The sequence below is a fragment of the Urocampus carinirostris genome, chromosome 4 (assembly GCF_059441175.1).
Source record: "Urocampus carinirostris isolate Australia breed hairy pipefish chromosome 4, RoL_Ucar_1.0, whole genome shotgun sequence".
In the NCBI taxonomy this organism is placed as follows: domain Eukaryota; kingdom Metazoa; phylum Chordata; class Actinopteri; order Syngnathiformes; family Syngnathidae; genus Urocampus; species Urocampus carinirostris.
Window position 1 is genome coordinate 20,399,685 of NC_142352.1, and position 12,853 is coordinate 20,412,537.

At 36.8% G+C, this 12,853-nt stretch overlaps 1 protein-coding gene and 1 pseudogene across 3 annotated transcripts in view; one reads left to right on the top strand and one right to left on the bottom strand.

Annotated features, from left to right (window-relative positions):
- LOC148367072 (myocyte-specific enhancer factor 2A-like) overlaps positions 1-12,853 on the bottom strand; it is a 40,965-nt gene that overhangs the window by 12,934 nt on the left and 15,178 nt on the right. Inside the window, exons 2-4 of one of the 3 annotated variants that reach the window (XM_088333870.1) lie at positions 12,109-12,162; positions 3,970-4,176; positions 257-397 (exon numbers count right to left, since the gene is read on the bottom strand). In XM_088333870.1, the coding sequence (XP_088189996.1) occupies positions 257-397; positions 3,970-4,176; positions 12,109-12,162 (402 nt within the window). Of the gene's footprint in view, positions 1-256; positions 398-3,969; positions 4,177-12,108; positions 12,262-12,853 lie in introns of all 3 variants that reach the window. The other 2 variants (XM_088333869.1, XM_088333871.1) reach the window with 2 other exon arrangements.
- Positions 2,164-2,405, top strand: LOC148367076 (U2 spliceosomal RNA; annotated as a pseudogene).

Sequence of the window (12,853 nt, forward strand, 5' to 3'; positions counted from 1 at the left end):
ATCATGGGATAAAACCGAATGCCTTTTCAAATGTCATCTATATCACTAGTAGTCCAGTGGTCGGATGTGCTCTCAGTGCTCTCACCAATTACAACTCCAGTTCAAATCCTAGTACAACCAAAAACATGTACCCAGTCTTTGAGTTCCTCTTAAGGTAAAAAAAAAAAACATGAGTAGGCAGGGATCACTGCTGTACATCGAATACAAAAAAATCTATTTTTAGAAAAATGATGGAGTCTTGCTCAGTCTTACTCACCATTTTATGGCTTTTGATCATGTGGTCAAAGTCGTCATTTATCTTTTTGTATTTGGCTTCAGTATTAGGGGTCAAAGCATAAGGGGTGCCGTCGGCCGTGTCGGGGCTCTCGCAGCCACGTTGTTCTTTCTTGTTCAGTGCCTTGGGGAATAAATAAAATTTTAGGGAAAATAGAAAAGGAAAAGAATTGCAAAAATATTGGAATTCTTTTTTGGTATATCTAACCCCTAAAAACAGATGAATATTTGAGAGAATAGACCATATTTGAATAGAATAAAGCACATAGACTAGGAACTGCTGAATAACTAACTTTATGCACCAAAGTACAATTATTAGACAATGTTATAATTAGGTAAAACATGAATAAAACAAACCATTATTGGGAAATTTAACCAATTAAATGAATGAAAACACACAAATGCTGGAAAAGAATATAAAGTATCTGTTTGATGAATGATGGTAAAAATAAACAATATATAAAATATTAAACATAAAAAAATATATTTCTTTACATAGTCAGAGTGCATACCACACAAATTGTATCAAATTATTATTTAAAAATAAAATTGAAGGGAAAATAAACCTACCAAATTCATGTAAAATACACAAATGATAGAAAATAAATTAAAATTTATCTTGGAACGATGATAGTAAAAATAAACAATGCATCACATATCAGAACTATAAAAACAAATATTACTCGAGATAGGGGACTGTATATCACAAATCATATAGAATAAATATAGAAAATAAGAATCCACCGATATGGGGTTTTCAGGGCCGATAGCGATTTTTAGTGTTATGGGAGGCTGATATTCATTTGCAGTCAGGCTTAGAAATTGGCGGAATTTTTTTTTCAACAATGCAAATAGAAAAAAGTATGTTTGATATAAATCCGAATTTAAAAATTGTTAGTTAATAGTTATCTTAAACATTTTACAGTAAATAAATTAGAATTTTAACTAACAGGATTAATCCTTCACCTAATTCAAAAACTAACAGTACAGGAAATCAAATTGGGCTTTGGAGCATCTCGTACAAAAGTACATAAAAACGTAATTTCCCTGAAATAAAATTAAAAAAAAAAAAAAAAAAAAAAAAAAATATATATATATATATATATATATATATATATATATATATATATATATATGTATATAACCAGCACAACTTAATGTTCAGTACTTGGCCACCTTCTTTTCAGCATTTACATGCTTCCTTAGGTGATATTATTCGCGAGTATGATATCAGTTTCCATTGCTACGCAGATGACACTCAACTATATCTTCCGATGGAGGAATCTGCCACACTAAACTGTGGAAATTTGAAGGCCTGCCTCGCTGGGATAAAAGAATAGATGTCACTCAACTTTTTGCGCCTTAACTCTGAAAAGACCGAAATTTCAGTTATTGGTCCATCTAAATGCCGTGACTTGTTCTCAAAAACTGCCCTGAACATTGACAAATGTAATGTCACCCAGAGTGACTCAGTCAAAAATTTAGGTGTCATATTTGACCCAGATCTGTCCCTTCAAACACACGTAAAGAATATTACTAGAACAGCTTTCTTCCATCTTCGCAACATTGCTAAAATTCGTCCTATGCTGTCTCAGTCAGATGCGGAGATTATAATTCACGCGTTTGTTACTTCCCGTCTCGATTACTGTACTGCACTACTCTCCGGTCTCCCAAAGACCAAAATCAAGAGCCTTCAGCTGGTACAAAATGCAAGAGTTTTTCACGCCTTTTGACATCAAATCTAAGATCAAGTCAACAAGAGACTTTTAACTAAGAAAGGAAAGTTTGATCACATTACCCTGATTTTAGCTAACCTGCATTGGCTCCAAGTTACCTTAAGATGTGATTTTAAGGTTCTGTTGGTATTATACAAAATCATGCATGGAATTGCTCCCTTCTCGGCCTTTTGGCTAAGATCAAGTGTAGTATTGCTAGGACCTTAATTTGGTCTTTTGATGCTAGGTCCTTAGCTTGGCCTTTAAGCTTTGATAACAGGTCCTTAGCTTGGCCTTTTGGCCTTGATGAAGTCACTATCTTTGATTTTTGCATTTCGGAGATGGAATATGAGCTTGCTCTGTCCACTCCACGCATCGGCCCGGTATTGCAATACCTCCGGGAACGGTGCATTCGCAATGATCGCAGCAAGGCTTTAGGGCTAGGACCTTAGCTTGGCCTATTGGCTGAGAGTAAGTGTCCCGGCTCCTAGGCTTTGTAGCGTATTATGAACTGACCGATAACCGATAATGGATAATGAATAACGAAGATAGATCAATAACCCTTAAAAACCCCAAACCCCCCCCCTTATATCTTTCAGATTTAATTCCCCCCTATGTTCCGGTCCGAAGCCTTCGCTCTGAAAACGCTGGTCTACTGGTGATGCCAAGAGGCAAGAAGAGATCCGCAGGTTCGAGAGCGTTCTCCATCCGGGCCCCGGTGCTGTGGAATGCTTTTCCCCCTGAGATTCGATCTGCAACCTCAGTGGAAATGTTTACATCTAAGCTTAAAACACACTTCTACTCTATAGCATATGAATAACCTATATTTTATGTTGATTAATATGTGTATTATTTAACCTCATGCAGGTTTTAGATGAAGGGATAGTGTCATAATAGTCTGTAGTTTGCAATAGTGTTTGATCTGTGCAGCCTTTTGAGACTCTTTGTGATTCAGGGCTATTCAAATAAACATGACTTGACTTAAAACAAAAAGTGCAACGAAATTTTAACGTAACTGGTGAATTGAAAATTGGGCACTCCTGTTCTATAGCCAGACTGGTAGATATGGTAAAAGCTAATAACTGTACTCACCCATCCACTTTAGCCTGCTTTTTATGTTCTCTCTCAATCACAAACATACACGCTTGATTGGCAAACAAACGTTCTACTAAGAGCTAATGTACCAGTCTCCACCTGAATGTGCTTCCCTAAAACAAGGCAACTACACTTTTTACGCTATCTCTTAATCACACACAAGATTTTCTACCACAGACATAATATACTCAAAAATCTCAATATTATCAGGGGTCTTGATTCACAGGCATGTCGGGATTCAGGAATTAGCAGAGCTGCCGTTGTTTACTCCGCTCTAAAATTATTCTTTTTCACAAGAAAAGAGTCAAATGAAAATGCTACAAAGGCAAGCCACGTGGTTGTGACACTGAATGCCAAGCACTGCAAACCTTTCACTGAGCGTGAATTAATTAAAGACTGTTCCAAAAATGCCAGGCTGAATAGTCTGCCCTCACATATTTTCACCTTACCAAATCTGGCCCGCTTTCTAAAAAGTTTGGACACCTCTGTTCTAAACTGAAGAAAAAGGCAATGTGGGAGGTATTTCAGCCAAATCAGAATTTTCATGACGCCGTTACGCAAACCAATAGAAGACCAGCATTGTTTAGGTTGACAACCAATAACAGGCAGGCATCTTAGAGACGTAACTCGTCATACGCAGGCATACCGCAAAGTTAGAATTTTATACGTTTTTGGGCATGTGAAATCATTTGCTCTTGATGTTGTATAAGATGAAAACTCCATAATGCTGTGTCTTGGGGGTCTTCTGTATTTAAAATACTTTCAGTTGTTTATCATTCATTTTTTTTGTCCTGTCTAAGCTCGTTAAATATTAGAGTTAGAAATGAACCAACGCGGCATCAGAAGGCAGCTGCAGAAAAAAAGATAAAAAAGAACAAAGAAGTACCACCTCCACAATGTCTGCGTTGGTCCTGCTCTCGTGGGGCTCGTTGTACTCTGTGTACTTGAGCAACACTTTGTCCATGTCGGTGCTTGCGTACTGGAACAGCTTGTTTGAACCGTTGAAGACAATCAGAGCGATCTCGCAGTCGCACAACACGCTCAGTTCGTACGCCTTCTTCATCAAGCCAAATTTTCTCTTCATGAATGTAACCTGCACGGACACATAGTACTGTATAGTAAAAAATCCATTAGGTAACATTTTGCAGCTTCATTCGACAAATTAGACCTATGATTGCACTATTTTCTGATGTACATACAATTTAGGCCAGCCCACAACCTTAACCTTTCCAATATTATCTCTATATCGCAATAGTATTTTTTTTAAGCTTTTTTGTACCTTTTTAGACTTGATCGTATTTTTTGGACAATAATGCAAACCTAAAAACCTTAAATTGGACAGAAATTTGAAAGTGGCGCACTTTTATAACCTGGTCTGCCTTGTATACCGCAGAATACAGTGGATAATATTGGAAAGGCATATAGTATTTTTACATGTGTGATACTCCACGAGGTTTTACGGTATACTTTGTGCAATGATTGATCAATAAAAAACATCGTTGACCTGACCAAGATCGCAAAACATACATATATACAACGGGAATAGAACCCAGGTCACGGTGGTGAGAGCGCCGACACTTGACCAAAGTCATCATCAGATACACCAAAGAGTTGTTTCCCTCGTCGTGTTTTTTCTTGTTTATTTATATTTCTCGGGAGGATTTTCTGCTTTCTCCATTCTCCAACATTTATTTCTGGCACCGTGAGTAAAAATGGTGAAACAATAAGATAAGATCAAATGCCTTTTTATCTATCAACTGTATTACTAGTGGTAAGGTTTTTCTCTAAAAAAATTGTGAATATGCTTGATGGCTGTGTTTTGCTGCTGTTGGTGTCAGTGGATTTGTTCAGACCGAGGACAATCGACTTTGGCCTGGACGGATCTATTGACACTAACAAAGATGTTATATAATGAAATTGTGAATATGTTTGATTTTCGAGAAGGTTTGTTCAAACCTCACTTTGTGTTTGCTGTTAAAAACGTAATATTGGAATATAATATTGTGAATGTGCTTAATTGCTGTTGAGATTGTCATGATTGTTTTCTGTTTTTAGTGTCAATAAATTTGTTCAAACCAAAAAAAAAAACAGGCTTTAATCTCATTGCAAACCAAGAACACCACATTGTAATCAATGACAGTAAAGACTATTTTGTTTGATGATCAGAAACTTTGCTTTTCTTATACTAATTAACATTTTTCATTATCTATAGAGTTCTAGACATTTTTGTGACATATAGAAACAAATAATTGCATTATTATGCTTGTCATAATGTAGATAGAGGTGTAATAATAAATCAATGGATTAACAACTAATCAATCATTTAATTATTCGCTCTGTTTCTTAAAACTTGATTGTTTACCTTTTGGATTTGGGTTCTCAACAGTAATATTGCCCATTCACAGGTAGTGACCAGACTCTCCAGCAGTATAATAAAGAATTGAAATCCCAAAGTGTTGATATGTAGTCAAAAGATTATTGATTTGCATATGTGTCATGCTTCATGATAGATTATTTAATTCATTATGTGTCCGCATGAAATTTTGCCCATTATCAACAATTATAATTAGTATAATATTTATAATCAACCAATTGGAGAACTTTATTTTAAAAAAGCATAAACAGGTAACAGAACCTGCCTCGGTGACCGTGACATCTTCCATTTAAAAGGAGAAGTGTGAACAGCTTTCTTTCTGTCCTCTACCTGCGCTCGAACTGCAAAGAAGCTAACATCTAAAAGGGCGGATGGGTCATGCAGGCCGGGACTAAGATGGTTGACCGAAGTCGCCAAGCTTGAGGCCTCGCCAACCCCAGAGCCTCAATGCTTGGAGAGCTTGTGGTTCTCTCTGTCTCTGTTGTTTCGATGAAAACGACCACCGTGAAGTTCACCTTCAAAAGGGATAGGAACCTAGCTTTCTCCATCTTCCTGTGAGGCCATGTGCTGCCACTCACAAACCTCTGACCACTTTTTACTCTATCTCTTAATAACACACCCTTTTCTATCACAGACTTTTAAAAATCTCAATATCAGTGGTCTTGTGACTACACAGGCATGTCGGGACTCAGGAGTTAAGGCTAGTTCCGTTGAATAAATAAAAATGCTAATACCCAATAGCTGTAAAATTCCCAAATATTGGTGCAGGCTATTTTCATTGTACTATTTTCATGATGCTGTATGTCTTTGTCATTGCACTATTATTTTAACTTAGGCCAGTCTCCAAGCATAACGTTGTAAATATTTGTTTTTTGCCTGATTATCCTGAGTCTTCTTTATTCTTTTAAAGTACGTATTACGTGTTTACCCTGGAGTGCTATGTCTAATCTCGTTGCATACAATGCTTCACAACATTGATATCAGTAAAAACAATTGAATTCATAGTATAGTGGTGTTATCCTCCTTCGTGACACAGTTTTCATTATCTTTGTTTTGAAGTAAATATTACTGAGTATTATTTAGTCCTTATTTGTAGCATCCAGGCTGGGGAAGTTATGGAATACATGTTACGGCGTTACGTAATTAGGATACAAAGACATGTTATTGTGTCCAGTTACAGAAAAAAAGACGTAATCAAAGTACAGGTATATTTTGTAAAAATAAGGATTGCTTTACAGGTTTACAATTTTATTTAAAAGCATTTTTATGTTGCGCACTACAGGGGACAATATTGAAGTCCGATGTCCCTTTTAAAACTTTTGGCGCATGCCTGCAGTTTAGATAGGCTGCTAAGGTGTGCGAATTTGGGCACTCGACAAAGCTAATGATGCATTCAGGGACATTTAGTAAATTGGACTGATTATATTCTTTTTGTATTTTGCTGTTAATTGTTGTCCAAAATCCACAATTCCATCACTGTATAGCTATGTTGTGAGAATGATTGACTTAGCCTCGTAAATCTGGATACTTTCAAGAGGTTTGACATCCCCACTTCAAACAGGTAAAAAACACTTGGTGTGTTATAAACAATAGTGGGCTAATAATGTCCTCTTGATGTAAATTAAAACATGTCACGCTATGTGAAAGACAAAGTTTTATTTTTGCTGAATAAAATATACTGAGTGGTTAAAATGTGAGCACTTTTTCGTAGAACAACAAGCAACTACTTAACCTTGGTTTCTTCCAATTCATTTACACAGTTACATTAATCATTTATATTTAACAACATTAGGTAATTTTTGTATCTTTTATTTTTTAATTCTGTCTTTTATTCGCATATTTGGAATTGGAGTATTCTAAAAGTAATGGAAAGTAATCAAGTTACATTACTGCAATATTATGGTACAGACGCTCCCCTCCTTATGAACATTCCAGTTAGGAAAACCGGTAGATACAAACATTTTTTCGGGATGTCGAAAAATACTTGGACATTGCTGTAAGTTAGATTTTCTATCGCGCACCTTTTTTTCCCCCGAGTACAGGACATTACTGTAGTGCTTCTTTCCGCCGCTACCGGCGTGTGGCCCTGTGAGAGCTCACCCAGCAGCCATCCCGAAGAAGAAATCCGGTTTCCTCCTCTAGTTCGTGTGTAAACATAATATACTGTATCTCCAGCGCGCTAAGAACTTTGAAATTTTTATTGTTCAATATCTCGTGCATCCATTCAATATGGTTGCTGTAAAGTGTAAAGAAGAGGCAAGCTGTTTCTGCGGTTGAGAAAATGATCGGATTGCTTTTTTTCGGCCAATTTCTACCACGGGGGAGGAAGTCGCCTAACTATTTAAGTTCATCTTCCAAAAGTAAGTTAAACTTCTCTTCATTTATCTTTATAGAGCATATTATTTGAGGAAACGTTAATTTTTTTAGTACAAAACAATGCAGGTTATTTATACAAGCCTTAACCATACATCTATAAACCTTTAACAGACTTGCATACAAAATATAGCACTGAAGCAACTTACGAACAAATTCAACTTATGAACGATTGTCCAGAACCTTGTTCGTAAGTAGAGCAGTGTCAGTATTCGTTTTTTGTGACAAATTGCATTTTTTTCAACAGGTAACCTGTAACTTTATCGAATTGCAATTTTAAAGTAACCCACCCAACCCTGTTAGTTAGTGAGTGAGTTAGTTAGTTAGTGAGTGTATATCTATGGACGTCATTTAAAATATTTTATTCTTTAGAAACAACAATTCCAATCAATTTTTTAAACTAATGATGCAGAATAATGTGCATTGATTAAGGTTTGATCATTATCTTAAGATACTTTCAGACTGACATTATTGAATTTCTTTCACTTTGTAAAGTAATGATCAACATGTTGGCCTTTTTTCTGAAATGTTTGAAATGAAAACAGGATCTAATTTTCCATTAATTTAGAATGTATAAAATAGTTTTAGGTTGCCACATGTGGATTTCTTCCAAATGAATCTTCAGTTTCATTGAAAATAATAATTTGTGTCAACGGAAGGTAATCCTGACAAAGTGCAGAGGTGCTGTCAACGAGAAGCACAGGGATGAGTAATAAAGTAAACAAAAGAGAAGTAACTAAAAGCGGAAGCCAAAGTGTGTAAATTTAGGTAAGAAGAACATAAATACTTACATCCAGCTGAGCCAAGACAAATTTGGATGGGTTCCTAATCTCTTTCCCTGTACCCATAACTTCCTTTGCCCAACAAAACTAACAAGAAGGGATTACTTGAAGTGACTGTAATTATATTGGGTGTCTGTTTTTATACAGCACTGAAAAAAAAATCATCCCTACATGCATAACTAGCCAAAGGAATGGGGAAAAAAGGCCGAATATTTTACCTGCGATAGTTTAGTTTGTTCGCAGAGAAATGCTAAAACAGGGGTCACCATTGTGGTGCTCTTAAAAATGACTTTTTCCTCTACTAAAACTGAATCGCGATTAATTTGAGACTTAAAGGCTTTCACTAATGAAGCTAGCTTTTTTAAAGCCCCAGTGTGTAACATTTAACTCCTACACTGGATGTCTAATGCGAACAAAAATCAGTTCCACAGCATGCAACAAAACACCAGACAAACATGGCTGTAACTTAAGTAGGGTCCAACTATGTAAAAGAAATAAAAAATTATCAATCCACGAGCTAAATTAGAGAAAGAAAAAAAATGAGCCTTTATTCTTTTGTTTACATTTTTAATTTTTCGATTTACTGAAATATAAATGCAACAAAATAGAACATTAGAATTTCTTGACGGCAATAAATTTATGTGTAACGCACCCATGTTATTACACGCACCCCTAATCTTTTTAAAATCAAAAATCGATTTAAAATTTTGTTTTTCAGCTGAGCTCAAACTGAGCATTGTAAGTTTTTGAATATGTGCGGCCATTATTAAAATAATTTATCGACAACATAAACTATGAACACAAAACCACCATAACGTTTACAATGATTTTATTTAATGTCTTTCATATTATGATCCAACAATAAATACAGCAAAGAGTTGTTTCTTTCGTCATAGTTTTTAGGATGGCTTTCTGTATTCTCCATTTGTCTCTGGTACTGTGAATTAAAAACAGTGTGATAATAAGATCAAATGAAATGGCTTTTCATGTATCATATATACTGTATCCTTCGTGATCCAGTGGTTAAGATTCGATGCTCTTAAGGAAGTAACCCGGGTTCAAATACCATTGCATCCAATGTTTTGCTATTGTAGTCCGCGTTATTTTTCAACTGATCAATCATTGCACAAATACTGTAACATTCCCGTAAAACCTTTTGTATTATATGCACCCAAATTTTGAGTGTTTTTTTAGGTTAAAAGAAAAGAGAGCTATACACAAATGAATACAGTAACTAAAATAACCCGCGAGATGACAAACTGCTGCGCTAAAATTCTAACGAAGACACGAGCGGCTGCCTTTTCCAGCAGCTGCCCTATTGTTTTATTGTCTGCTCCTATCTTCGGTGTTTTTTCTTCCCGTTTTGACAACTACACTATGGATTACTTCTATCCTATGGACATGGGTTTTAACGCACAAGAAATGCGTGTATTCAAGGAATTTCAACTCCTTGCCCTGAAAAATTCTCGTGCCGGCGTGATGAAGGGGCCTATCGTGGAAGAAAAGCCGGAGCTAGCGAAGCGGCTAGCGGCGTTATAAGTCTTCGGTACCATCCGTAATCATGGTAAATGCGAACTCACGACCAAATAAGATCATCGAGTGCTGGTGGAAAACATCGAAGCGCACAGGGAGCGCAGTTGCTGTGTTTTGCGGAAACGTGGCTCACGTTTAGCATTCCGGACGCTAACGTGTAGCCACCCGGAGCTACCCGGAGCAATTCGGCTTCAACGCCGTTAAACAGAGACACGAAAGCCGGGGGGAATCGGAGAGGAGGCGGACTTGCTAACACGAGGTGGTGTATCCCTGGATTTTCACAAAGAAAAGTTTTCCATCTGCCGCAGGGATGTCGAATTTTTGGACTGGCGTGACGTCATCCACTTCGCTACAAGCACCCCGAGGGCATCATGTTCATCTGTTAATAAACAACGGGGTAGACTGCTGGAAGTGTGAATTTCCCGACGGGGATGAATAAAGTATCTATCTATCTATCTATCTATCTATGGTTAATCTTATCTATCCCGGCTGACGCTCAAGGCAACTGTGCGGGTCAGATGTATCGACATTTCATTCTGTATACACGTGTACACAAATGACAATAAAGTAAATCTGAATCTAAATGATGAACAATTGCTAATTAATAGTATTAAAATAAGCCTTTTAGCTTTCTGACCATTTTTATAAAACTATTTTGTGTGTTTTATATATTTATGCAAACATATATATACATATATATACACACACACACACACACACACACATATACACACATATATATATATATATATATATATATATATATATATATTACATATATATATATATTTACTTGAATAACTCTGTATTCAAAGAAATTCGTATTCGACTAAAACTTACGGGAATTTTAACTTCGATATTTGAACGGAAACTCAAACAAAGCAGAACATGTGTTGATATTTAGTGTGTTGCGTTGTTTGCCTATGATAACGGTTCCAGAGAAATATAATTTATATTTAAAAGTTCCTCAGTTCCCTTACACAACACAAATGTTTAAATTGACTGAGCCTATTCTAATCCAACTTTTGATAATTACAACCTGGTAATAAGATAATAGTGATACAGTAATAATATAGTAATAGTAATGTGTAAATTGTTGATTTAGAATTCATATCAAACTGGTAGCTAATCAGTAACCAAAAAGTAGCTCTCAGTTTCAAGAAGCTTGCTGACCCCTGTGCTAAAGCATCTTACGTAATTCCGGATTTAAAAAATGCAAAAAAAAATCATCACATTACGGCAATGGATTGTATTTGTTTGCGTTTTTAAAATCCTCCAATCTCAAGCCATGAAAACGAAACAAAATTTGGCGCCGTACTCGACAAGATAAATTGCTGTTCTCGGAATAAGGAAGTAGAAGACCAACACACAACCACCACCAGTCATGGAGACGCTCCGCAGCAGACGTGCAAACATTAAACACAAACACATATTTATTTCCTCAGTTGCGTGTCTATTTACAGCGCCTCCACCTCAATCGCAGACAAGCCGTCGTTTGTATCCCGATATATTTAGACGGCGTCGCACCGCGTGGGATTCCGGCGGTTAGCGGCATAAAACTCACCAGCAGACGACCAGGAGGGAATAAGGAAGACTTGTGTGTCCCGCCCCGAAAATTACAGGGTGCCGTCCAGACCCGGCTAACCCCAAATTGCCGTCCACACCACTGAAAATGTGGAGAGTCCACAGAAAGATCCTTGAGGGATTCCTTTGCAAAATGTACCGAATGTTTGCAGAACTATTTTTAACAGCAACATCAACAGGCTAATCAGTGTAAAAACCGCAAGTAAAGATGTTTAGATTATGTGGCCATGTGACATTTGTTTACGTTTTTACTCAACGTTCTCGCAAAAAAGTACTGGAACAGGATTTTTATAATTCAGAAAACAGCAGTCCAGATATATGAAGCAATCCCGAATCCTTTCGAAATCAGAAGCACAAAAACTGGAGGAATGACACTGACCTGGCGGTTCCTTTCATCCAGGATGCGGGTGATCTGGATCTTCTTTCGCCCCATCTCCAGAAGACAGAAAAAGGATTTGCTCAAACCACAAAACAAAAAAGCGAGCTGAAGTCACAATAGTCTGCAGAGCATGGTCCAAAATTATGGCGTCACCTGTTCAGACACACATGACATGGGGTACGTTTACATGCAGACAATAATCCGATTAGAAACAGACTATTGGATCTCTACAGCAATCCGAACCAATCGTTTGAATGCCTGGGTACATACAAATAAGCATATATACTTGGCGTTTGCAAGTATTCCGGATACAAGTGAGCTCCATTGCTGTGTACCTTGTGTTTACTGTACTTACAATATATATGGATGTATATAAACCTGTGACGATTTCACGGTGGGGGCAGAAAATAAAATGAAAATCGCTTGGCTAATTCAATCAATATACATGAGGCATTTTTAGTGATAAAGCCAAAGTTGTTGTACCTCATTTGTCTCTGTACTACAAGTCCCCGCTTTGGGGCATAAAAATATCCCCGATGATATAAACTGCCCGTGTGCACAGGCAATCGAGTTACTTAAATCTGTATACATCCACAAGTAATTTGAAAATGAAAGGACTAACCCGACTGTTGCAACCGGAAAACTTGCAGTAAGACATGGGTCTTTATTGGATTATTGTGCATGTTTATATGGCTTTGCATAATTGGAATACAGGCAATAGTCAGTTTCAGATTATTGACTGCAT